Here is a 26,760-nt window from a genome sequence, read left to right as displayed (position 1 = left end):
ACCGCCCGAGAAACCACCTAATCGGGGTTTTGAGCATACTATTGAGCTGGAGTCGGGGGTACAGGTCATGATTACTACCCCATACAGACATCCCAAGGCATACAAGGATGAGATTGAGAGGACCATTCACGAGTTGTTGGCACTTGGGCACATTAAGCCTAGCTCCAGCCCTTTTGCTTCATCCGTTGTCCTGGTGAAGAAGAAGGATGGGACCTTATGCATGTGCATCGACTACAAGGCCTTCAACAAGAAGACCCTCAGCAACCGTTACTCTATCCCACGCATAGATGAGCTGATGGACGAACTAAGGGGCTAAGTTCTTCTCCAAGATTGACTTGAGTTCGGGGTACCACCAGATCAGGGTGAGGGATTAGGACATCCCTAAGACAGCTTTCAAGTGCCACTATGGGCACTTCGAGTTCTGGTTATGCCTTTCGGGCTAACCAACCTAGCTGCCACCTTCCAATCCTGCATGAACCACGTGTTTCATGGGCAGTTGTTGAAGTTCGTGTTGTTCTTCCATGATATTTTGATCTATAGCCGAACCTGGGAGGAACACTTGCACCATTTGGAGACAGTAGTGTGTATTTTGGACGAGTAGCAGTTTTACACTATGTTGTCCAAGCGTGAGTTCGCTTTGACAGAGATGCTCTATCTAAGACACATTATTGGGGAGGACAGTGTGAGAATCCATGAGGAGAAGATCAGAGCCATTCGGGACTGGCCAGAGCCCTGGAACATGACAAAGTTGAGTGGTTTTGTAGGTATCTATACCTACTACACGAAGTTCGTGAAGGGCTTCTCTCAGTTGGCAGCTCCCGTCATCAATTTGACAAAGAAGAGGTCGTTTGAGTAGACAGATGGGGCGCAGGAGGCTTTTGAGCACTGCAAACAAGTCATGAGCAACTGCCCGGTGTTGGCACTCCCAGATTTCACACGACCCTTTATACTTGAGTGCGATGCATCAGGGGAAGATGTAGGAGCAGTTTTGATGTAGGGGAGGCACCCAATAGCTTTCGAGAGTCAGAAGCTACTGCCCCACGAGAGGTTGTACTCCATTTATGACAAAGAGATGATAGCCATCATGCATGCGCTAACCAAGTTCAAGCAGTACTTGGTGGGAAACAGGTTCCGGGTCAAGATAGATCACAACAGTCTCAAATTTTTCTTGGAGGAGAGTCAATTGCAGAAGCAACAGAAGTAGTTGAGCAAGCTCCAGGCATATGACTTTGACATTGAGTAGAAGTAGGTGAGCAAGCTCCAAGCATACAACTTTGACATTGAGTATGTCAAAGGAAAGCACTACATGGTAGTTGATGTGTTGTCTAGGAGGTCGGCTACCATTTCACTGATGAGCATTGCACCAAATTGGAGGGCGTACTTACGGGTGGAGTATTCCAGGGACTGATTTGCGTGTGAGGTCCTTAATGGTGCAGTGGCAGATGACCGATATGAACGAGGTGATTTACTTCCGAGACCAGATTTACTTAGTGCCCAGTTCCCAGTTGAGGGAGAAGATCATGCAGGCTACCCATGACTCACCATTAGCAGGGCATCATGGGTTTACCAAGACATGCAGGGACATCAGGGAGCGTTTTACATGGAAGGGCCTTAAGGATGATGTTATGAGGCATGTCCGAGAGTGTGACACATGCCAAAGGAAAAACAGTGAACAGACACACTCTGTTGGGTTGCTACAGCCTCTTCCTACCCCTGAGGGGAAATGGGAGAGTGTGTTGATGGATTTCATTACCGGGTTGCCCATAGTTCAGGGCAAGGACTGCATATATGTTAATTTTAGGTATGTTTTATGCTTAGAGCAATTTATTTCAATTTTCACAGTTAGCTCAATATCTTTTCCAGATTAGCAATCACATCAACATTAAAGTAAACTACAGATAGAACATAAACATAAATCGCAGAAGACAAGCCAAGACAAGAGGACACAAGATGTGGCACTAGCCAGGGACAAACCCCAATGTGGGGAAACCCTTAATCAATTCTTCTTATATGTTCTTCAATAGTTCAGCGGAGAGAGAGAGAGATAGTACATTTACAACAAAAGTCAACACCTTGACTTATCTAGATAAGAGCATAGATCATCTCTAAGAAGATGATACATGAGATCAGTTGAAGACATTCTGCTTCAACTGATTCTCCAAGGTGACTCCTTCACCTATCATTGCACTGCATCTTGTCATCATGCTGCACCTCACCGTGCTGCACCATGTTGCACCCATCATGACAATGCTGGACCTTATGACCATGTTGTACACATCATACTGCTGCACCTTATGCTGCACTGTTGTCCCAGTGTTTAGCACTGTTGTACCTTGTGCCATAACTGCATCATGTTGTCACCCATGTGCTTGTTGTGCCATTGCTGCTTTGTGTTCTTGCTGCACTAAGCACCATGAACTTGTTGTTGTTGTTGCAATACATCATGTTGTTGTAATATATCATACTGCTGCAATATATCATGTTGTTGTTATATATCATATTGCTGCAATATATATCATCTACTGCAATATATCATACTGCTGCAATATATATCATACGGCTGCAATATATATCATACTCCTGCAATATATCATATTGTTGCACCTCACCATTGTGTTGCACCTCATTGCAGCATTCATCATCACAGTGCTGCACTTTGTTATATTTGTGTTGCACTCATTATGCTATGATACACTTCATCACTATACCCATCATCATCATAATGTTGTCACATTATATCACTCAAACAGTAATTCGGACAGCCTTCACAATGTGACAGTCCTACCAGCCTTCACATCTCAGCTACAACATCCCTACCAAGACTACGATCACCCTTCTTCAGCACTCCTACATCCCACGTTGGCTTGTCATACCCCAGCAGGCCTTATGCCCTCCTAACGTAGACCTGTAGGTGTGATAGGGACTGTGCCTTGCTACAGCAAGCCTATCCCTTGCTGCAGTAGCACTTTCCAAGGGTTATAGCCCCATAAAACTATGCCTTCGGCCCTCAAGAACAGCCTACGGCATCCATGATAGTCTCTTGGCCTCCACCAAAGTGTCACTACTACTCCAGCAGTTATCTCGGCCTCCACCAAAGTGTCACTACTACTCCAGCAGTTATCTCGGCCTCCATTAATGAACTCAGCCTCCTTCAAGTTGTCCCTTTCTTGCTGCAGCTAGGGATTAGGGTTGTTGTAGGTGGACTCTTTCTCCTCCATGTAGGGTACTTAGGCTTCTACCATGGCTATGTTAGATAGGGCAGCGTTAGGGCTTCTTGTAATTGAGATAAGGGTTGTCTTTTATGACAGCATTTAGGGCAGCATTAGGGATTGTAGGGACAGCGTAGGTCTCTTCACCATGACTGCATTAGGGCTTCTCCATAGGGCAGCGTTAGGGCTTCTCCATAGGGCAGTGAAGATTCTTCTCCATGAATGTAGATGAGGGCAGCGTATAGATCTCTTCGTCTAGGGCTAGGGCAAACGTCCTAGATCAGCATATTCTCTTAGAGATTCTTCCTTCCATTAAAACCCAAACGAATGGAGAGGAAGAGATCACAAGAGAGTTGTGAGTGTGTCCAAATGACTTTCAAGGCACCTCTATTTATACTAAAACGTTGAGCACATGTGGGGTTTATTTGGTTGTTGGCCAACGTTGATGAATTGTCCCATAACACAAATAAATGCATATCTCCATGAATACTTATTGGAATCGGATGATCTTTAGATCAATCCTACATCTCTCGATGGGAGGGATCCAAGAAAAATATCAAATGCCATTAATAAGAATACCCACATGGAGTTTGGCCCTAGTTGCCAATTTTAACACTCCCTTCTCAACTAGGGAGAACTCCATCCGTTGATCCATCTGCTAGACTATACTATCTCTGCCATCAATGCCCTGCACTACTCTACTCTGTTGAACCATGAAGAAGAAGAATTGATCGAGAATGTCTCATACCATTCTCTGTGGACCCGAAGTCAGTTTTATTGATCCCAGATCAATATCACAAGAGAATGTCTCAAACCACTCATACTGATCCTAGATTAGTTACATTGATCCCAGATCAATGGAGATCATCCTAGCATAGGGAGTATGGTAGATACAACGATGCGTCTATCGATAGTACTACTATGGTCCCTAACCCCATTTCCCTTCTCATTGATCAGATGAGAGGTACTTCCCCTGAGTCCCAGACTGCATGGGTAGGATGCCTCGACAGGAGAACTAATCATCCTGTCCCTAAGCCGCCTCAGGGTATCACAGGGGAAGGTTGAGCCATTCACCCTGTACACAGGGCACCATTAGGGGAGGGTGAGTCACCCTATGTCCGCGTGTTGCTCCAGTAGTACCCCAAGCCCCCCGGAGCTCCCAGAGCTCAATGCATGCAACAAGCAGGACCCTCATAAGACGGTCTCTCAACGACTCCAAGTCGTTCGAGAAAGTCACAAATTTGACCTTTCCCTGAGGCTTTGACAAAATGTCTGCAACCTGTACATTAGTCTCAATGCGAAGGATCCTCCTCGCTCATCGACATACCATATCCCTGATAAGGTAGTATCTGATGTCTATTTGCTGGAGCAATCATAGAATACGGGATTCCTCAACAATCGAATCCCCCCCGTGGTTGACACAGAAGATCACGGTGGTATACATCATGTGTACAAACAACTCACTGAAGAGCTTCCACAACCAGGCAGCTTCATACGAGATCATACTCGTAGCTATGTATTCGGTCTAGACAGTGCTTGTAGCAACTGACTTCTGCTTCTTGCTCATCCATGATATTGAAGCAGAATCCAAAGAGAACCAGCACTTAGAAGTGCTCTTGCGATCTTCCACACTACCTGCCTAGTCAGCATTCGAATAATCATGCAGCTTCACATTTCTGGCAATGTATCTCAATTTATGAGAGATTGTGCCCCGAAGATACCTCAGAAGATTCTTGGCACCAATCCAGTGAGGCTCAACCATATATGAACTCATCATGCTAACTGCAAAACATATGTCTGGATGGAAGTTCACCAAGAACAATAATGTGAATGAGTTTATGAAACTCAAAAGCATTTCCCAAATCTAGTCCGACATCACTACCATATAACTTCTTAAAAGTTAAGATCCTCGCGGTAGTCACGGGCTTGCAGTTTATCGTTCCACATCTGGAATCCAACTCCCTCTTACTTCTGCAAATGAGAGGGTCTGCACCTATCAGAAATAGGTCGTCCTTAGAAGGTGCCGATATGAGAGGTCTATCATCCACAACCTTTGAGTAACGGTTTGGATCAGTTTCACTGTTAGCGAATCTCAGCTTCATCGGACAGCTATCAATCCTCTCATACTATGCCCAGGATGTTTTGCTTCAAGCCATAGAGGGCTTTCTTCCACCTGTATACATGAGATTCCCGATCATGAATCTCAAACTCCTCAGGTTGTTCCAAACCTATGGACCTGCTACATAAGGGGAATGGTCCCCTTGTAAGATTTTCATTCGGTACATCTCAAACATGTACCTTCATGCTCTTCTTGAATTCAGGCATCCCTGTCACCATCTGACTCACATCGGGTAGGGCCCCATAAGTAGACCTCCAGTGTTATAGATGAGATATGTCAATTGACATGATCCCTAATGGACCATCCTGCAACTTGATACAAATTGCCAACCCTGAACCCATGAGAAAAAGCATCTTTGAAAATTCTATTTTCAAACACGTACCTTTCCATCGATGAATGCCACCCTGAAACCTTTGACTTCCATTACCGAAATGGACACCAGGTTCTTCTTGCAATCAGGCACATAAAAGAGATTTTGTAAATGAATCGAGTTACCCTCATTCAATTGAGAGGTAACATTTCCTACACCCTTTCCGGGATAGGTGGCATTGGCTCCAAGTATAATCCCACGATTGTTTCCATCTCTACTAAATTAGAGAGAGCACCCTTCTATCTGATGAAGTGCCTTGAAGCACTACAATCAATAAGCCAGATTCCCAAAGAATCTGAGGGAGAGGGCCAATACAAGATAACACTTCTTTATCTTATCAGAAACAACATTTGATTCTTCATACTTGGGGTTCGTTGCTTTCTCTAAAGAGTCGGCCATTCCCTTGATGACCTGCATTACCTATCATTCCTCTAATCATTGAAGATGTCCCTGGAATGATTGTTATCATCATCAACCGATGTGTCCCTGCTATTCAGACACTCCTTCGCATAATGGCCGAACTTATTGCAACCAAGGCATCTACCTTTCCTTCCACCTTTAGATCCGGTCTTCCCATTGAAGTGATCTTTTAGGTAGGCCATCAGAAACTTCCGCTGTGCCATTCTGATAATATTATCTGCTTCGACTTCATCCTCGGTGAATTTGAAGAGGAATGAGGAATCCACTGATCCTTTTGTCCTTTCCCAACTGTCTTCGGTGATTGCTCTTTCACTCTTGCTTGGGCTTTGTCTTCATCTCAGCTCTGATACCATGTTAATTTTAGGTATGTTCTATGCTTAGAGCAATTTATTTCAATTTTCACAGTTAGCTCAATATTTTTTCCAGATTAGCAATCACATCCGCATTAAAGTAAACTGTAGATAGAACATAAACATAAATCACAAAAGACAAGCCAAGACAAGAGGACACAAGATTTGGCGCTAGCCAAGGAAAAACCCCAATGTGGGGAACCCTTGATCAATTCTTCTTATATGTTCTTCAATAGTTCAGCAAAGAGAGAGAGAGATAGTACCTTTACAATAGAAGTCAACAATTTGACTTATCTAGATAAGAGCATAGATCATCTCTAAGAAGATGATACATGAGATCAGTTGAAGACATTCTGCTTCAACTGATTCTCCAAGGTGACGACTTCACCTATCATTGCACTGCATCTTGTCATCATGTTGCACCTCACCGTGCTGCACCCATCATGACAATGCTGGACCTTATGACCATGTTGTACACATCATACTGCTGCAACTTATTCTGCACTGTTGTACCTTGTGCCATAACTACATCATGCTATCACCTATGCGCTTGCTATGCCATTGCTGCTTTGTGTTCTCGCTGCACTAAGCACCATGAACTTGTTGTCGCTGTTGCAATACATCATGCTGGTATAATATATCATACGACTGCAATATATCATGCTGCTGTTATATATCATACTGCTGCAATATATCATGTTGCTGTAATATATCATACTGCTGCAATATATATCATACTGCTACAATATATCATACTACTGCAATATATCATATTGTTGCACCTCACCATTGTGTTGCACCTTATTGCAGCATTCATCATCACAGTGTTGCACTTTGTTATATCTGTGTTGCACTCATTATTCTATGATACACTTCATCACTATACCCATCACCATCATAATGTTGTCACATTATATCACTCAAACAGTAATTCGGGCAGCCTTCACAATGTGACAGTCCTACCAACCTTCACACCTCAACTGCAACATCCCTACCAAGACTACGGTCACCCTTCTTCAGCACGCCTACATCCCACGTTGGCTTGTCATACCCCAGCAGGCCTTATGCCCTCCTAACGTAGACATGCAGGTGTGATAGGGACTGCGGCTTGCTACAGCGAGCTTATCTCTTGCTGCGGTAGCCCTTTCTAAGCGTTATAGCCCCATAAAACTATGCCTTCAGCCCTCAAGAACAGCCTGCGGCATCCATGACAGTCTCTCGGCCTCCACCAAAGTGTCACTACTGCTCCAGCGATTATCTCGACCTCCACCAAAGTGTCACTATTGCTCCAACAGTTATCTCGACCTCCATTAATGAACTCAGCCTCCTTCACGTTGTCTTAGAGCCTCCCTTTCTTGTTGCGGCTAAGGATTAGGGTTGTTGTAGGTGGACTCTTTCTCCTCCACGTAGGGTACTTAGGCTTCTACCATGGCTGTGTTAGGTTGGGCAGTGTTAGGGCTTCTTGTAATTGAGATAAGGGCTGTCTTTTATGACAACGTTTAGAGCAACATTAGGGATTGTAGGGACAGCGTAGGTCTCTTCACCATGACTGCGTTAGAGCTTCTCCATAGGGTAGCATCAGGGCTTCTCCATAGGGCAGCGTTAGGGCTTCTCCATAGGGTAGCGAAGATTCTTCTCCATGAATGTAGATGAGGGTAGCGTATAGATCTCTTCGTCTAGGGCTAGGGCAAACCTCCTAGTTCAACGTATTCTCTTAGGGATTCTTCCTTCCATTAAAACCCAAACGAATGGAGAGGAAGAGATCACAAGAGAGTTGTGAGTGTGTCCAAATGACTTTCAAGGCACCTCTATTTATGCTAAAACATTGAGCACATGTGGGGTTTATTTGGTCGCTGGTCAACCTTTACGAATTGTTCCATAACACAAATAAATTCATATCTCCATAAATACTTATCAGAATCGGATGATCTTTAGATCAATCCTACACCTCTCAATGAGAGGGATCCAAGAAAAATATCAATTGCCATTAATAATATGACCCACAAGGAGTTTGGCCCTAGTTGCCAATTTTAACAATATACATGGTGGTAGACCGATTAACGAAGTTTGCCCACTTTTTCGCCATCTCAGCCTGGTCTTCAGCCTCACAGGTGGCCGAACTATTTTTCAGGGAGGTATTTCGGCTTCATGGTCTCCCGAAGGCCATTGTCAGCGATCAGGACAGCAAGTTCATGGGAGGATTTTGGCAGGAGTTGTTTCGACTAGTGGGCACAGAGCTCACTCCAAGTACCAGTTATCACCCCCAGACTAATGGGCAGACAGAGATAGTCAACAAATGGTTGGAGGGTTATCTATGCAACTATGTGACGGGCCATCAGCGTGCATGGATACAGTTGTTGCATTTGGGCAAGTACTGCTACAACACAATGTACCACATGTCCATAGGTATGTCCCCATTCAGAGTTTTGTATGGTTATGATGCATTATCTTTTTCTAACGTGATGTTTGGAGACAGCAAGGCCCCTAGGGCCAAGGATTGGAGAGCCAAGATATCTTGCAAGCTCTCATAGATAGCCTGCAGACTATGCAGAACTAGCAGAAGCTCTAGCAGATAGGGGCCAAGTAGAGAGGCAGTTTGAGGTTAGAGATTTGGTCTCCTTGACACTTCAATCATACAGACAGTCGACACTCAAACAGAATGGGGCCAAGAAGCTCAAGCCTCGCTTCTATGGCTTGTACAAAGTCACCAGGGGAGTTGGGGAGGTAGCATACGAGCGGGTGCTACCCCTAGGGAGTCGGGTTCATAACATATTTCATGTGTCTTGCCTGAGAAAGGCACTGGGTCAGCAAGTGACTGCAGCTACAGAGCTACCACCCATGGATGATGAGGGGCACTTGGTTTAGGAGCCAAAGGTTATTCTGGACACCCATGAGAGGCTCTTGTGAAACAGGGTTATCAAAGAATTTTTTATCGGATGGAGGAACCTACGTGATGAGGATTCCACTTGGGTTTCAACATCCTTCACTGCAGTTGCTTGAGGACAAGCAACGTTTTGGCGGGGAGGACTATGATATTCCCACTTACCAATATTGCTAAGGGGAAATATCAATTTTGCCCAATTTTGTCTTATTTCCTACTTGCAATTAGGAAAAGTGGGTTTGAGGGTCCCACTTGAATTTTGGAGTTAACAAGAGACCTAAACATTAGGAGAAGGGTAAGAAATCGAATTGTTGGTGGTAAGTGGGGGCCAATCAGAGAAATTTGACCCCATAAGAAATATGCACTCATTGGAGGGAAATTGGTGGGGGAAAGTCGATGGTTGGACCCACATGGGCAATTGGGAGGCACTTTGACAAAAGAGGAGGCAATCACCTTTGGGCATTCTTGATCATTTGAGCATTCTCTTAGACTAGCACGCTTGAGCTAGAAGCCAAGTTTGCAATGTTGTTGAGCACAAGATATTTTCAGGCGGAAATCTCACCCTTTTCTTTTGTGGACTTTAAGTGCCAGCCCAAGGAGGGAGACTCATCCTTTTCAGATAGATCGAGGAGAAGCGTAGTGGGAGTGTGGAGTTCCATCAGAAACTGCATAGGGACTGCGCAGTCCTTGTTAGTGCCACAAGTGGGGCTTGAGGAGAGAAGAGAGTTTGGGGTTGAGATTTGTGGGGTAGCCTGGAAAGGAGAATTGCTAAAGATTTCAGCCATTTTGGGGACACTCAACAGCAGAATTTACAGGTGGGTCGAAATACCCAGCAGCAGGAGCTAGGGGAAATTGGGCCGAAATTCCAAGGTCAACATTTGGCCAATTCCTTCGTGGGTTTTTGTGGGTTATTGGTGGAGAGCCCGGGGTTAATTTCCCAGAATTTTCTGAGCACCGGAGGAGGCCCTAACAGCTACTTTTTACAGCCAGCAGCTCATTTTCTGCGTAGTTCAGCGCAGAGCCAGGGAGATATCAGCCAGCAGCTTTGGGGGATTTGTCTTCTTCACTTGGGCTTTGCTAGCTTGCCTTAGGCAAGCCCAGGTGCACACTTTCCAAACATCAGATTGTAACCCCATGTTTTCATAATAAAATGGCTTAGCACAACGCAATTTTTGGCTCTATATCGTGGTCTGATTTGTGTGCAAATTTTCTGTGTATTTTTACTATGCATGCTTTGTTTATTACTGTAAATTTTCCTTGGGATATTACAACTTCCAAAATGCAAAATATTTCCTTTTTATATATAGCATAATTTGGTTATGGTGATTTAACCACCTAACCCCTAACCTTAATGTTATTATCTTATATAGCAACCATATTACATATATATTTACTTTTGTGTTTTACTCTAACAAGTGGATTGCCCACTGCTTCATTTTCTAGGGTTTACCCATTTTTTTTTCTAATTTTGTCATTTTTTCTTTTCAGGAGATGCTTGGACACCCCCATGTTCACACTGTCACTTGATGTACTTTTACGCTCTAGTGACCTAAATCAGTGATTTGTGTACATAATATCTTTTATTTCTTACAAACAGAGATTGCCTTGAATATTCTGGTTTACAATTTCTACTCTGGCTTAAATATATTTCCCTTGGGAGATGCATCAAGCATTCCCCTGTTGTACCTTTCTTGTTGATTTCATTTTCCATCCCTTTAACCACAATTTGTCAATTTTTCAATTTTCAATTTCTAATCTCAGGATTTGACTCATAATTATCAATTCGATTTTTCAGATTAGAGGTCTCTGACTGCGTTACACTGACTTCTTAGCACAGCCTTTTCTATTTCAATGTTATTTTAAAGATTCTTGTAAAATAACAAATGTCAATTAAAGGAGCCATAATATCCAATTCAATAGGTACGCTGAAGATCCCAATTGCTACTACATCCACCTATAGAAATTGACTGTCTGATATTTATGCAGATATAAAAACTCATCACTCCATATAACTTAATATCCTAACTGGCTGGAAATAGGCACCCAGACCAAATCTAGAGTGCATAAATGTGTATGAAAAAACACAGCAGATTCAGTTAAGCTGTGGCTTTCCATCAGCTCAATAAGTTTGTGAGAGAAATTCACTGTCCAAATAAGGCAAATTCATGCAGAAGGCATTTGATAACAACTTTTCAATGTTGACACCAAATCCACCACACATAAGAATTCAATCACTCTGAAGGATATTACCAAACAAAACTCTCATTGAATGTGCCACTGCAAGAATATTATGGTTGCAACTGTAAACTTTTGAAGCACTAAGCACTTACACCAGTATAAAAATTGGACCCACTTCAGTATGAAATCAAAATTAATTTTCATTTGTGTAAAGAAAAATTTCGTTTAATTAACTTGCTTCTCTTGAAATTCATCACTAATTCAACATAAATACCATAGATAAACTCTTACACCCACTTCAGTAATATTTCAAACCTCCTTTCTAGGAAACAAAAGAGAAAGCTGGATAGGTATCACAGAAAATAAATATTTATAACCAGAATCACAAAGAACTGTCATTCTAACCACAATCACATCTAAAACATGAGAGATATATTCTATCCATTACCTTTAGGTATAGCCCTCCTTTCATCATTGTAGTGTAACAGAAGGCCTGCACTGATAAGTACCAACAATGCTGTTGGCTGCAAAACCATGTTATTTTCAGCTGCTGAACTTTTCATTTTAAATTGTTAACCCAAAGAGTCAAAAGCTTCTAGTCTCGACTCATGACCTGACCATACACCATGCACAGAAAAAGGAAAGCAACTCTGGCAAGAAAAAGAGATGCATACACCACGTCCAGTAAATAGAAAACAAAACTAGCAGGAAAAAGGGGTGAAAAGAAACGCATATGCAAAATGTTGTATGTAAAACAACTAGAAGTATGCCTCTTGAATCTTGCAGAAATAGACAGAAGCACTCGAGAGACATACAACAATGCTGAGCCTGAATGCCAATGGCCTTGATGTCAAGCCATTCTGCAGTAAGTGACGGTTAGTTTCAGTTCCATTCTTTTTGGAATTTGATGATGTTGTATATTTGAAGACATGACTATTCAAATACAAAACCTGCATATATGAAATAAGATATCAAAGGATGACTATGGACAAATCCTGCTAACAAGAAAAAAATGAACAACAAAAAACCCATAAATGTATCCTTAACTCAATCCCTAGACATTTTGAAGCAAGAAACATCATTAATCACTAATCGTCCAATTTACAACTCTTGTGAATTAAGATTTGGCATAGTTATCACTAAAAAAGTACTGTCACGAGTATGATTAAGCGGTGAGGATAAAATATACAGCAAAGAAAATGAATTAACCTGACTCTGGCTTTACTAAAGCCGAAATATTGGGTACAATTCTAACATGAAAAGTTTCTGATAGCTGTGCAGCCACATCACATAGGCAATATAAAATACCACACCAGCAGACACATTTCATTACCAAACATAAACTTTGTTGAGTCATCTCTGATTATGTTTCAGGATTTTCAAACAAAACCATCTAGATTAACTAATTGTTTTAACCCTGAACATTATCACCAGAGCTATTATTTATCAAATTTCACTAATCAGCAGATGTAGCGAATCTTTTGTTGCTTAGCCAAGTTAAAATGATGTGCCTTTTCAAAAAAAAAATCATACTAAATGCCACCTCTGTCACGGCACTATATTCTCATTCAATTAATCTGTATGCCCCAACTTTAGGGGCTCCCAAGAGATGTCTCCTGAGAGATAAGTTATGAAACTACTGCAGTAAATATAAGTGGCATGTGACTAATTAACTTTTTAAGTCACCTTATTAACATATCATAGCATAGAGTCCCTATTCAAGTACAAAGCTATCATACACTACGTTGCACAAGTTTCCAGAACACAAGAATGTGGAAATGAATGTACAAGTGTCCAGAATGGCTAGAAGGTTCTGCCAAATTTCTAGGGATTGGTGGACTGGCAGTAGAAAAATATATATTACAAACTAATAAAAATAAAAATAAAAATAAATCCAAAAAGGCAACTTTTTAATATGACAAAAACTTGAACAAAAAGTGTTTTTCCCAACTTAATGGAATGCTAGAAGAGAATGAAGACAAATTTTGATAAATAGAGGCTGAGATTGCATTAATTTTAGACAAAACTAGATCCTTGACAAGGAGAAGGAGCATAGTCCTAATGTTGCAAGGTAAAAACAGTGGTCTAACCATTTTTCCTTTTTCCTGTGAGCACTGGATAATCAATTTGGATATTTGTTTTGCCACAGTTCGAAACGAATCATACTGGGAATAGTTGTTTGTCTTCTGATACATGTTACTCCTCATACTCTATGAGAGGAAACGTGTGATTTTCATCACATTGATAGAGCCTTTCAACACAAGCACCTCTCTTCCAGTGGCATGATGTTCCAGTTCACTCTTGATGTGAGCACTCTGTTGATTTTTTGGGTAGCAATGTGAGGTATTCCTGCATGCCCAGAGGCCTCCTAAATTGACCTAGAAAAATTATTGAAATTAAAATAAAAATAAATTTTATTTTTGGGTTTCATGTAGGCTCAAAAGGGACAAGTTGGCCCCACCATGAAAGAGTGTGTCCCTTGGGGTAAATGCACCCATTTGAATTGTATATAAAGACATGATGTGACACTTACATTTGATCACTCACTCATGATCATATCTCTTCTATATTAGCCACACGTGGAAGCAGAAAAAGGACAAAGTGATTGAAGTTTGGACTTGGTTTTTTGATCCAGGAGGATCTCGTCAGATCATTGCACAAGTGTTCGAGTGTCGTCGTCAGTATTCAATGTCGTCATCAATTCAGTCCAGCTTCGACAGTATTGGTTATGGATCAAGTTGTTTAGGTAATGTTATGGTTTCATGGAGTTCAGTTGATATGGGTTTGTACTTAGCTGTCGATTTATGTTCATCGACAGTTCCGCCAGGATTGGTCGACGACATGTGTTTTGTCGTTCGTCTTCGCAGGTTTTGGTGTCGACATAGGTGTCGTCCGTTGCAAAGGTTCGATATGTCGTCAAGGTTGTCATCGCAAAGGTAGCTGGTGTCGACGATGTATATGGTTTTATGTCACATTGTCGACAAGTTTGTCATCATGCCACAAATGTCACTAATGTCACTTGGCGACGATTGATTGTAAATGGGTGATAAACTTTAGGTATTAAAACCCTAATCTACATCTAAACCAAAACCTTACCATATAACTCTCGGCCTAAATGAAACTACAAAACATTATAAACAATGAAAAAAAAATACACAGTTGACCGCAGTTCGTAACTGCGTCGGAGGTCATGAGAACATGTGTATGCAAACCATCAGAGTATTAACCATTGGGTTTCATAAGCCGCTATTTCTGACCGCAGCGAAAGAATTAAGTTACATGTGACAAGTTCATAACATAACCGCCATGGTTAACGTTTAGGTTTGCAGCGCAGAGTTTCCTCAAACGGTTAGCATAACCACAGGTTCACGATTAGCATGACCGGATGACATGTGACAGGTGTTAGCATGACAGTGCGGAGAATTCTTCAAACGGTTAGCAGTTTCCACCAGAAATCCTGATTAAATGCAGACAGTTAATCTTCCCGCTCGGTTTGTTGATAGCTAATTGTCGGTGGGTTATTCCAAGGTCAAAAGTGGGTTTTTAATAACTATTTGTTAAACAAACTTGTAATGTCACTATGTGACACACCAAATTACACCTAAAACCCTAAATCGTACCCTCAAATGCAGTTGATGCATTCCCAAGTTAGCAACAGTGGTTATGATGCATCTAACCACTATATAAATGAGCATTTGCAGACTTGTGAAGAGTTAGTGAGGATTTTGAGTGTTTTTGGAACTTGTCATTCAAAGGCTGAGACAGAGAGGCAGTCGGTGTTTTGATCATATCTTGGGCATCCGAAGTCGGATTTGGAATCCGTAAGAAGCGTTGGAAAGCTGGTTCAAAGAGCTTCCTGGTTACAGAGGTCAAAATTGCCTGTGTGCAAGTTCAGTCTGACAGAATCACTGTGTAATCAACTCCTTCTTTTCATTCCTAATAAAAACAGTCGCCCATCTTGAAAGCGGACACGAAAACGAATTCCATCAAGGACGAACTCTGTTATCAATCTCGCTATCTGGTATCGCTGTGTTTTTCCTATTTTCACTTCTGTTATGGATTTATCTTGTGTTTAATCAGTTGTCGTAAAGTCATCTTCTCAAGCAGTTTTCCTCGATTTTTGTGCTTTGAGCTAACATTCAAATCATTAATGGTTAATCAATTCTACATCAGTTTAAGTCTATGATCACATTCAAATCATTTTTGGCACAGATTTCTAGACAATTTATTGTAAACCTTGCTGAAGAAGAATATCTCCTAGAAGAAGAATTGTTGGGTTTTCTCCCAAGTTTGAGTCTCCCAAGGAAAATTTTGTTGTCTCTATTGTGCATGACTGTCTCTTTTTTGATCTTATTGTTTTCATTGCATTACTGTTGAAATCTTCTATGTATAATTGCTCAATAATATCAATGGCATAAGCTAAATTGTATGAAAATTATTAGGTAGTAATTATCAGATCAGAAGATTGGTTTCTATTGTTCATCTTTGTAGAAAAATCAACACACTTTAGATTTATTATTCAGAACAAATATGCCAAAGGTCTTGCTGCATGATGATCTTCCTTGCATAGTGGATATGCCCAGACTTGTTGACTTCATGATGATCACTAGCAGGGATAAGTTTATGATTGGTGTTGCACTCATATTTGTCAAACTTCCAGGGAAGCGCAAGAACAATTTTTTTAATAAGATCAGATCAACTATCAGTAGTCTTATGTGTCATTATAAACCCATTCTACAAGTTATGTAATGTAAATGATCCTAGTAAGACCTTGAGTGTATGTAACAACCTAGGTAAGCCTATTATTTTGGCGAAAAGTTTCATCCTAAGAGGTTTTTCGTCTCACTGACTCGTGTGTTTCTAAACACAGATGGTCGGCAAAGTTTTTCCCTCCAGCCTCACCCCAAAGCTAGGGTGGAATTTTTCGTCAAAGTCTTAGGTGAGTCCTAGTGTTCTAGTCGAGTCTTATGTAAAAGTGATTTGGGAATAATTTAAGCTAGTTGGCTAAATTATTTTATTACAAATCACTTGGTCTACTAGATCATGTTGTGTCGCAGAATTGGGAATGTCTTGAGGGTCTAAGCCAAATGTGTATTCCCCCTTTGAGGGTTGTAAATGTAAACATCTTATGTAAAAAATATTTTAATGCATGGTCCTTCATAGTTAGACACCATGGTTAAAATATTTGAGGGTGGAAAAAATATTAAATCCCCTCATGTAAATTAATTATATTTTCTAGCAAAATAAAATTAAATCCTAAACCAGAAAAGTAATTAATTAGAGTCAAATTAAGTTGTGTTAATTTTTGGTATGTTCTATGCTTAGAGCAATTTATTTCAATTTTTCCATTTAGCTAAAATATCAATTCCAGATTAGCAATCACATCAACATGATAGTAAATTGCAGATAGAACATAAACATAAACATCAAAAAACAAGCCAAGACAAGAGGACACAAGATGTGGCGCCAACGAGGGACAAACCTCAATGTGGGGAAACCCTTGATCAATTCTTCTTATATATTCTTCAATAGTTCAGCAAAGAGAGAGAGATAGTACATATACATCAGAAGTCAACATTTTGACTTGTCATAAAAAGAGCGGAGATCTTCTCTATGAAAATAACACATGAGGTCGTTGATCTAAACTTAGGTGAAGGCATATTGCTTCAACTGATCCTTCAAGGTGACTCCATCACCATGTTGCACCCATCATTGTGCTGCACCTCATCATCATGTTGCATCCATCATTGTGCTGCACCCAATCACTGAGCTGCTCTCATCACTATGTTGCTCCCATCACTGAGTTGTACCTCATCATTGCACTATGCATACTGCAATACATCATCATCATGTTGTTGCACCCATCATCATCAAGTTGTTGCAATACATCATGCTGTTGCTATACATCAAAGCCCATCATCATTGTGTTGCACCAAGTTGTGCCATCATTACAGTACTGCATCATGTTGCATCCATTGTGTTGCACCATACTGCACCATGTTGCCCCCATCATGTTGTCACCTATCACATCATCATGCTGCATCACTGTTACTATGCTGCACTTCATTATATTACACTGCACCCAATATACTGCATCTAATATGTTGCAACTATTTAAATTTTATACTACCAGCCTTAGTTGCTTGCTATGGCTTACAGCCTAGCAAAGCAGCGAGGCTATAGTTGCAGACTCCTTCAACAGGTCCATGTAAACATCTGCTCCCAAACATGCCTAAGTCATGCCTTAGAACAATAGTCTTTACTATTGCTGCTAAGCTTCCTTTGTTGTGACTTGGGGCAGTATATATATCCTTGACTGCGGCATATCCTCACATTAGGACTGCGTCCTTTTGGAGCATCCATTGACAGCATATATATGCTTCTACTTGCTGGGTATAAAGGACTCCTTTAGGACAGCGTGAAGGGTCCTTACTCTGCGTTAGGGTTGTCCTCCTTCATGACTGTGTTAGGCCCTTTTTGATGACTACGTTAAGGTTAGAGTCATCACCATAACAATTAGGCCTTTGATCTGCAGCCATGATTCTTCTAGGACTGCGGCTATAGTCCTCCCAATAGGACTGTGGCTAGGGCTTGTATTCACAGCGGTTAGGGCACATAAAACCCTCTTTAAACTGCGGCTTAGAACAGTTTGATAGGGCAACGTTAGGGCTTTATTGGGGCAGCGTTAGAAGCCTATCTTCATGACTGTGTTAGGCTTCTTCCATAACTGCGTTAGAGTCTAGGGCATCCTCTAGGGCAGCGTATTATATTCTTCCATGACTGCATTTAGGAGGCTTCAGCGTTAGGGCTTTATTTCCATGCCAGCGTAGGTGTTTCTCCATGATAACAATAAGGCTTCTTCCATGGTTGCATTAGGCTTCTCCATTAGGGCAGCGTAGAGCCTTGTCCATGACAACGTAGAGCCTTCTCCATCACAGCTTCTAGGGCATCTCCTATTAGGGCAACGTATCACCTAGGGCACTCTCTCTAGATCTCATCTTCATCAAACCCAAAACAGAATGAAGAGAGATCACAAGAGTGTGTGTGACAAATGACTTAAAGTCCTCTTCTATTTATACTAAAACGTGGAGGATAAGTGGGGGCAATTTGGTTGCTGGCCGACCTTGACGAATTGTCCCATAACACAAATAAATTCATATCTCCATGAATACATGTCAGAATCAGATGATATTTAGATCAATCCTACACCTCTCGACGAGAGGAATCCAAGAAAAATATTAGTTGCCATGAATAAGAAGACCCACATGGAATTTGGCCCTAGTTGCCAATTTTAACACTCCCTCTCAACTAGGGAGAACTCCATCTGTTAATCCATCTGCTAGACTGTACTATCTCTGCCATCAGTGCCCTGCATTGCTCTACTGAACTAAGAAGAAGAAGAAGTGATCGAGAATGTATCATACCATCCTCTACTGACCCGAAGTCAATTCCAATTGATCCCAGATCAATATCATCCTAGCATAGGGAGTACGGTAGTAACACGATGCGTCCATCGGTACTACTATGTTCCTATCCTCATTTCCCTACTCATCAGCCAAATGAGAGGTACTTCCCATGAGTCCCAAACTGCATGGGTAGAATGTCTCAGCAGGAGAAGGATGAACCATTCATCCTGCCTACATAACAGACCACTAGGAGAAGGTTGAACCACTCACCCTATGGTTGCTCATCGCTCCACAATGTACCCCCAAGCCCCCCGAAGCTCCCAAAGCTCAATGTCCATATCATACAGGACCCTTAGGAGACAGTCTCTCCACGACTCCTAGTCGTTCTCGGAAAGTCAAGAATTTGACCTTTCCTAGGGGCTTCATCTGAATATCGGCGACCTACACATCAGTCTCAATACAAAGGAGCCTCCTTTCTCATCGATGTACCATATCCCAGATAAAGTGGTAGCTGATGTCTATATGCTTGGAGCGATCATAACACACGGGATTCCTCAACAATCGAATCCCCCTCTGGTTGTCACAGAAGATCACAATGGTACCCAATACGTGTCCAAACAGCTCACTGAAGAGCTTCCACAACCAGGCAGATTTACACGAGGTCATACTCGTAGCTATGATCTCGGCCTCAGCGGTGCTCAAAGGAACTGACTTCTGCTTCCTACTCATCCAGGATATCAAAGCAAAACCCAAAGAGAACCAACACCCAGAAGTGCTCTTGCAATCCTCCACACTGCCTACCCAGAGAACATTTGAATAATCATGTAGCTTCATATTTCCGGCAATGTATCTCAATCCATGAGAGATTGTGCCCCGAAGATATCTCAAAAGATTCTTGGCACCAATCTAATGAGGCTCAACCATTTATGAGCTCAACATGCTAACTACAAACATATATCCGGACGAGAGTTCACCAAGAACATCAACGCTAGTATGTTTTATGGAACTCAGAGGCATTTCCCAAATCAGGTCCGGCATCACTACCACAACTTCTGAAAGTTAAGCTTCATCGAGGTAGTCACAGGCTTGCAGTCACCATTCCAAATCCAGAATCCAAGTCCCTCTTACTTTTGCAAATGAGAGGGTCTGCACCTGTTAGAAAGAGGTCATCCTTATAAGGTGCCATTATGAGAGGTCTATCATCCACAACCTTCAAGCAATGGTTTGGATCGGCTTCACTCCTAGTGAATCTTAGCTTCATCAGATAGTTGTCTATCCTTTCATACCAAGCCAGGGGTGCTTGCTTCAAGACATAGAGGGCTTTCTTCCACCTGTATAAATGAGATTCCCGATCATGAATCTCAAACCCCTCAGGTTGTTCCAAATCCGTGGACTTGCTACATGAGGGGAATGGTCCCCTTGTAGGTTTTCCTTCAGTACATCTTGGACATGTACCTCCATGCTCTTCATGAATTCAAGCATCCCTTTCACCATCTAACTCATATCGGGTAGTGCCCCATAATGAGTAGACCTCCAATGCTATAGAGGAGATGTGTCAATTGACATGGTCCCCAATGGACTTCCTGCAACTTGATACAAATTGCCAACCCTAAACCCAAGAGTAAAAGCACCTTGAAAATTCCTTTCTCAAACACATACCTTTCCATCGATGAATGCCACCTTGAAACCTTTGACTTCCATTGCCGAAATAGACACCACGTTCTTCTTGCGATCAGGGACATAAAGAGATTCTTGTAAATGAATCGTGCTACCCTCATTCAATTGAAGGGTAGCATTCCCTACACCCTTTCCAGGATAGGTGGCATCGTCCCCAAGAATAATCTCCACAATTGTCTCCTTCTCTATCAAATTAGAGAGAGCTTCTTTGTATCCGATGAAGTGCCTTGAAGCACTACTATCAACAGTCGGATTCCCAAAGAGTCTGGAGTTCCTTGCTTTCTTGAAGAGTAGACCATTCCCATGATGGCTTGCATTCCTTTTTCCTTTGCCATGGTACCTGTCATTCCTCCGATCATTGAGGATGCCCCTGGAATGATTGTTGTCATCATCAAGTGATGTGTCCCTTCTATTCAGACACTCCTTCGCATAATGGCCAAACTCATTGCAAGCAAGGCATCTGCCTTTCCTTAGATCTGGAATTCCCACTGAAGTGACCTGTAGGTAGGCTACCAGATGCTTCTACTGCGCCACTTTGATAATCTTCTTTGCTTCGACTTCACCCTTGCTGAATTTGAAGAGGGATGAGGAACCCATTGAGCCTTTTTGTCCTTTCCAACTATCTTCGATGATTGCTCTTTCACTCTTGCTTGGGCTTTGTCTTCACCTCAGCTCTGATACCATGTTAATTTTTGGTATGTTCTATGCTTAGAGCAATTTATTTCAATTTTTCCATTTAGCTCAATATCAATTCCAGATTAGCAATCACATCAGCATGATAGTAAATTACAGATAGAACATAAACATAAAAATCAGAAAACAAGCCAAGACAAGAGGACATAAGATGTGGCGCCAGCCAGGGACAAACCCCAATGTGGGGAAACCCTTGATCAATTCTTCTTATATATTCTTCAATAGTTCAGCAGAGAGAGAGAGATAGTACATATACATCAGAAGTCAACATTTTGACTTGTCATAATAAGAGCAGAGATCTTCTCTATGAAGATAACACATGAGGTAGTTGATCTGAACTTAGGTGAAGGCATACTGCTTCAACTGATCCTTCAAGGTGACTCCATCACCATGCTGCACCCATCCTTGGGTTGCACCTCATCATCATGTTGCATCTGTAATTGTGCTGCACCCATCCTTGGGTTGCACCTCATCATCATGCTGCATCTGTAATTGTGCTGCACCCAATCATTGAGCTGCTCTCATCATTACGCTGCTCCCATCACTGAGTCATCATTGCACTATGCACACTGCAATACATCATCATCATGTTGTTGCACCCATCATCATCAAGCTGCTGCAATACATCATGCTGTTGCTATACATCCATGCCCATCATCACTGTGTTGCACAAAGTTGTGCCATCATTACAGTATTGCATCATGTTGCATCCATTGTGTTGCACCATACTGCACCATGTTGCCCCCATCATGTTGTCACCTATCACATCATTATGTTGCATCACTGTTACTATGTTGCACTTCATTATATTACGCTGCACCCAATATACTGCATCTAATATGCTGCAACTATTTATACTACCAGCCTTAGCTGCTTGCTATGGCTTACAGCCTAGCAGAGCAGCTAGGCTATAGTTGCAGACTCCTTCAATAGGTCCATGTAAACAACTTTTCCCTCAGTCCTTAATATAGAGACAGTTGCTCCCAAACATGCCTAAGTCATGCCTTAGAACAACAGTCTTTACTATTGCTGCTAAGCTTCCTTTGTTGTGACTTGGGGCAGTATATATATCCTTGAATGCGGCATATCCTCACATTAGGACTGTGTCCTTTTGGAGCATCCATTGACAACATATATATGCTTCTACTTGCTGGGTATAAAGGACTCCTTTAGGACAGCATGAAGGGCCCTTACTCTGCATTAGGGCTATCCTCCTTCATGACTCTGTTAGGCCCTTTTTTATGACTACGTTAAGGTTAGAGTCATCACCATAACAATTAGGCCTTTGATCTGCAGCCATGATTCTTCTAGGACTGCGGCTATAGTCCTCCCAATAGGATTGTGGCAAGGGCTTGTATTCATAGTGGTTAGGGCACATAAAACCCTTTTTAAACTGCGGCTTAGAACAGTTTGATAGGGCAGTGTTAAGGCTTTATTGGGGCAGCGTTACAAGCCTATCTTCGTGACTATGTTAGGCTTCTTCCATAATTGGGTTAGAGTCTAGGGCATCCTCTAGCGCAGCGTATTATATTATTTCATGACTGCGTTTAGGAGGCTTCAGCGTTAGGGCTTTATTTCCATGCCAGCGTAGGTGTTTCTCCATGATAACAATAAGGCTTCTTCCATGGCTGCATTAGGCTTCTCCATTAGGGCAACGTAGAGCCTTGTCCATAATAGCATAAAGAGCCTTCTCCATCACAGCTTCTAGGGCATATCCTATTAGGGCAGTGTATCACCTAGGGCACTCTCTCTAGATCTCATCTTCATCAAACCCAAAATAGAATGAAGAGAGATCACAAGAGTGTGTGTGACAAATGACTTAAAGTCCTCTTCTATTTATACTAAAACGTGGAGGATAAGTGGGGGCAATTTGGTTGTTGGCCGACCTTGACGAATTGTCCCATAACACAAATAAATTCATATCTCCATGAATACATGTCGGAATCGGATGATCTTTAGATCAATCCTACACCTCTCAACGAGAGGAATCCAAGAAAAATATCAGTTGCCATGAATAAGAAGACCCACATGGAGTTTGGCCCTAAACCAATAAAGATGGAAAAATCACAGGTTCAGCCAAAACCAAAGGATCCAGTGCAGGAACCTCCCATCTCACCAAAGCAGCGTTTATCTTATTATAAAGAAGTCAATGATTCCATTGAGAAATGGTTAAACAAAGATGACCCAGGCAGGAAGGAAACTAAAGGAAATCATATCGATGATTGCAACACCGATCCAGCAGGGTCAGGAAAATAAAGAAGCGCAGGTCACAAAAATCATGGATTTTCCAAATTTTTCAGATGAGCATTATCCAAATCAGATAGAAAGTTTCATGCCAATCACATCGACATCAACATCACATCCTACTGAGAGCAAGCGTAAAAGGCAAAAGATAAGAAGGAAGAAGTTTGATGCATCTAATGGCAAAGAGCGACTCGATATTCGGATGAGTCAAAGTCCTAACATTTTCAGAATTCAACGCGGCACATCCATGAAGCAACCCATAGATTTGTCGAAAAGACGACAGATGTTCAGTATGCACTATGTTGAAGACATCTGATGTCATAGGCAATCTTTGTATAGTATCTCTAGCCCTACTCATTTTTATTTCATGTCATTAGATAGTTTGATTTCATGCATTGTCTTTTATATTTTTGTTTTATATTTTGATTTTGAATGGATATCTATTTGATGAACTTCTATTTTCTTGGATGCAATATTCTGGGATTCTCACATTACTTCATGGAAGCAACGTGTCCCCATATGGAGCCAGATGTTGCACTCATATTTGTCAAAATTCCAAGGAAGTGAAAGTACAAATTTTTTCAATGGGATCAAATCATCTATCAACTGTCTTATGTGTCATTATAAACCCAATCTACAAGTTATGTAATGTAAATGATCCTAGTAAGACCTTGAGTGTATGTAACAACCTAGGTAAACCTATTATTTTGGCGAAAAGTTTCATCTTAGGAGGCTTTTCGTCTCACCAACTCATGTATGTTTCTAAACACAGATGGTCGGTAGAGTTTTTCCTTCCAACCTCAACCCCAAATCTAGGGTGGAATTTTTCGTCAAAGTCTTAGGTGAGTCCTAGTGTTCTAGTCGAGTCTTATGTAAAAGTGATTTGGGAATAATTTAAACTAGTTGGCTAAATTATTTTATTACAAATCACTTGGTCTACTAGATCATGTTGTGTCGCAGAATTGGTTATGTGTCTTGAGGATCTAAGCCAAATGTGTATTCCCCCTTTGAGGGTTGTAAATGTAAACATCTTATGTAAAAAATATTTTAATGCATGGTCTATTGAGAAATTTAAGGTATGAATAGTTAAAAGATTTCTCTACTTGATAATTGCTTGTGATATACTTTTACTTCTTAGCTTATAGTCTTTTCTACGTTATGTTATTATTGTGTTCTTTTCATCAAGACAATTACCAATATGCACAATAAAAGACAAGTGACACAGTATGTAGGCTTGTCAGCCAGGGCCAAAACCTATCCCTTCTTGAGAGGAAAACCCGATCAAAATTCTTCTTCTAGATCTTCAATTGATGAGTATCAAGACCATGACAAACACCCTTGACTCTAGTATCCTCCAAAGAACCTTGTCACTAACCTTGATGCTCTGCCTCTTCCCTTCCTCGACTTTGTTCTTGATCTCGAACTACTCTCCTTGACTTCCTCTAGAGAAACTCGGTCTCTATCCTTCACACTGCTTCTTCTCGGCTTCCCCTAGAGAATCTCGGTCTCTAGTCTCTAGCTCGGTCACCCAAAACAAGTACCCTAGAAGAACCCTTCCTTCACTATCTCCAGAAGAAACTTCTCCTTCGCTGACCCTAGAAGAAACTCTCCTTCTAACCCAAAAGAATCTCTCCTTCGCTGACCCAAAAAAAAACTCTCCTTCATTATGCCCAGAAGAATCCTTCCTTTGTTATCCCTTCTTCACACTTCTACTTGGAGCCTCTTCTTCGCACTTTTACTTGACCTCTTCTTCGTACTTCTGCTTGACCGAAATGCTTGTTGAGTTTCTTGCCTCTAAGTGAGGCCAAGTGTAGCTATATATACACCTCAACACATGTCCTTTAGGCCAACATGATCACTAGTGGTTAGGTCGACTTCTTCGAGCAAGTTCTTCCATCATTGTAGGCTGACTAAAAGAGGATAAGTGACAAGGTCTTGGAGGATACTTTACATAGAAAAGTTTGGCCTTTTACAAAGTGTAACACGAATTCATTACATGACAATGACTCTAATATTTTATGACTAGATGACAAATAATTCCTGAAGACTCTCAATGGAAGTCTTGACTCAAAAATAAAATCTCTTGCTCATGAAACCCATGAAGCAAACAATACAATAATTTTATTTTTCTTCTTTACATCTCATTACATAAAATCATAATTACATGTCATTATGAAGACCGAACCTAGTTACACTTTTCAACACTCCCTCTTAACTAGGGAGGTATTCATAATGATACTCGGTTATTCTCAATATGAATAATTTCTCATAAGAAGAATTCGGATTGGTAACTCATTTGTATAGCATCATATCAACCAACATTGTTACATAGCAAGACCTTGACTAACAGCTCCATCTCTCCACAAGATCTGAGCTCAATGCTGGCGAGACCAATGATTTATAGACACTCTCATCATTGTCTCTCTCAGAACATCCCCTACCCGGGTACTCAGGGTGTGTTCCATGAGGACTATTCTTATCTTGGACTCCCCAACCCTCAAAAAATATCAGTCCTCCACGACTACTCTTCTATTACATGCCCTATCTCATCCTCAAAGAGTATTGGATGCCAAATGACTACCCAATCCTCCATTTTGTCTTCCCAGGTGAAGACCAGAATGATGTGTCTATCTCTCCCTCTCAGATAGGGAGGACATATTCCAATAGAGGAATGTACTCGTTCCTACAAAAGGAATGTACCTAAGCTCCCTCTCGGCTTAGGAATTTCCAAATTTCTTCCAAATATGAAACTTCTTTTCAAGCTCCCTCTTAACTAGGGACCTACAGCAACTCCTCATGTGGAGATCATGGAACAATCAGTTGCTTGAAGAGCTCCTTCCTTTGATGTCATGAATTTATTCTTCATTATGGAGTCTTCATCTTTTGGGACTTCTTCATAGGGCGATGTTGACCACTACATGTCGACGACCCATAGCAGTACCCCCCCTTTTTTCACAAAAGGGATAGCTCTTGATCGACGTGTCTGTGCCATTCGACTATCATCATCAGCCTGATCATGTTATATTGTAAACCCTTTCTGCATGTGTAAATTGTAAATAATCTCAGCAAATCTGTGTCATGTATGTAGTTGCCTAGGTAAACCTAATTTTTTAATGACGATCTACATTCCGGAAGGTTTTTTGTCTCACCGATCCATGATCGGCAGAGTTTTCCTTCAGCCTTACCCCAAAGCTAGAATGGAGTTTGTCACCA

General features: G+C 41.4%; 1 protein-coding gene across 3 annotated transcripts in view; it reads right to left on the bottom strand.

Moving 5' to 3' along the window:
* The window catches only part of LOC149166910 (protein HCC2-like), a 278,581-nt gene that overhangs the window by 153,750 nt on the left and 98,071 nt on the right, over positions 1 to 26,760 (bottom strand). For all 3 annotated transcript variants that reach the window (XM_089432822.1, XM_089432820.1, XM_089432821.1), the window contains exons 2-3: positions 12,343 to 12,477; positions 11,976 to 12,051 (exon numbers count right to left, since the gene is read on the bottom strand). In XM_089432822.1, coding sequence (XP_089288948.1) covers positions 11,976 to 12,051; positions 12,343 to 12,477 — 211 coding nt within the window. The remainder of the gene's footprint in view (positions 1 to 11,975; positions 12,052 to 12,342; positions 12,478 to 26,760) is intronic.

This window comes from Pinus tabuliformis, chromosome 5_1 (assembly GCF_031772625.1).
Source record: "Pinus tabuliformis cultivar Carrire ecotype Pingquan chromosome 5_1, CPIR1, whole genome shotgun sequence".
Taxonomy (NCBI): Eukaryota; Viridiplantae; Streptophyta; class Pinopsida; order Pinales; family Pinaceae; genus Pinus; species Pinus tabuliformis.
Note: the sequence above shows the minus strand (reverse complement) of the source record. Positions and strands in the feature narration are given on the sequence as shown.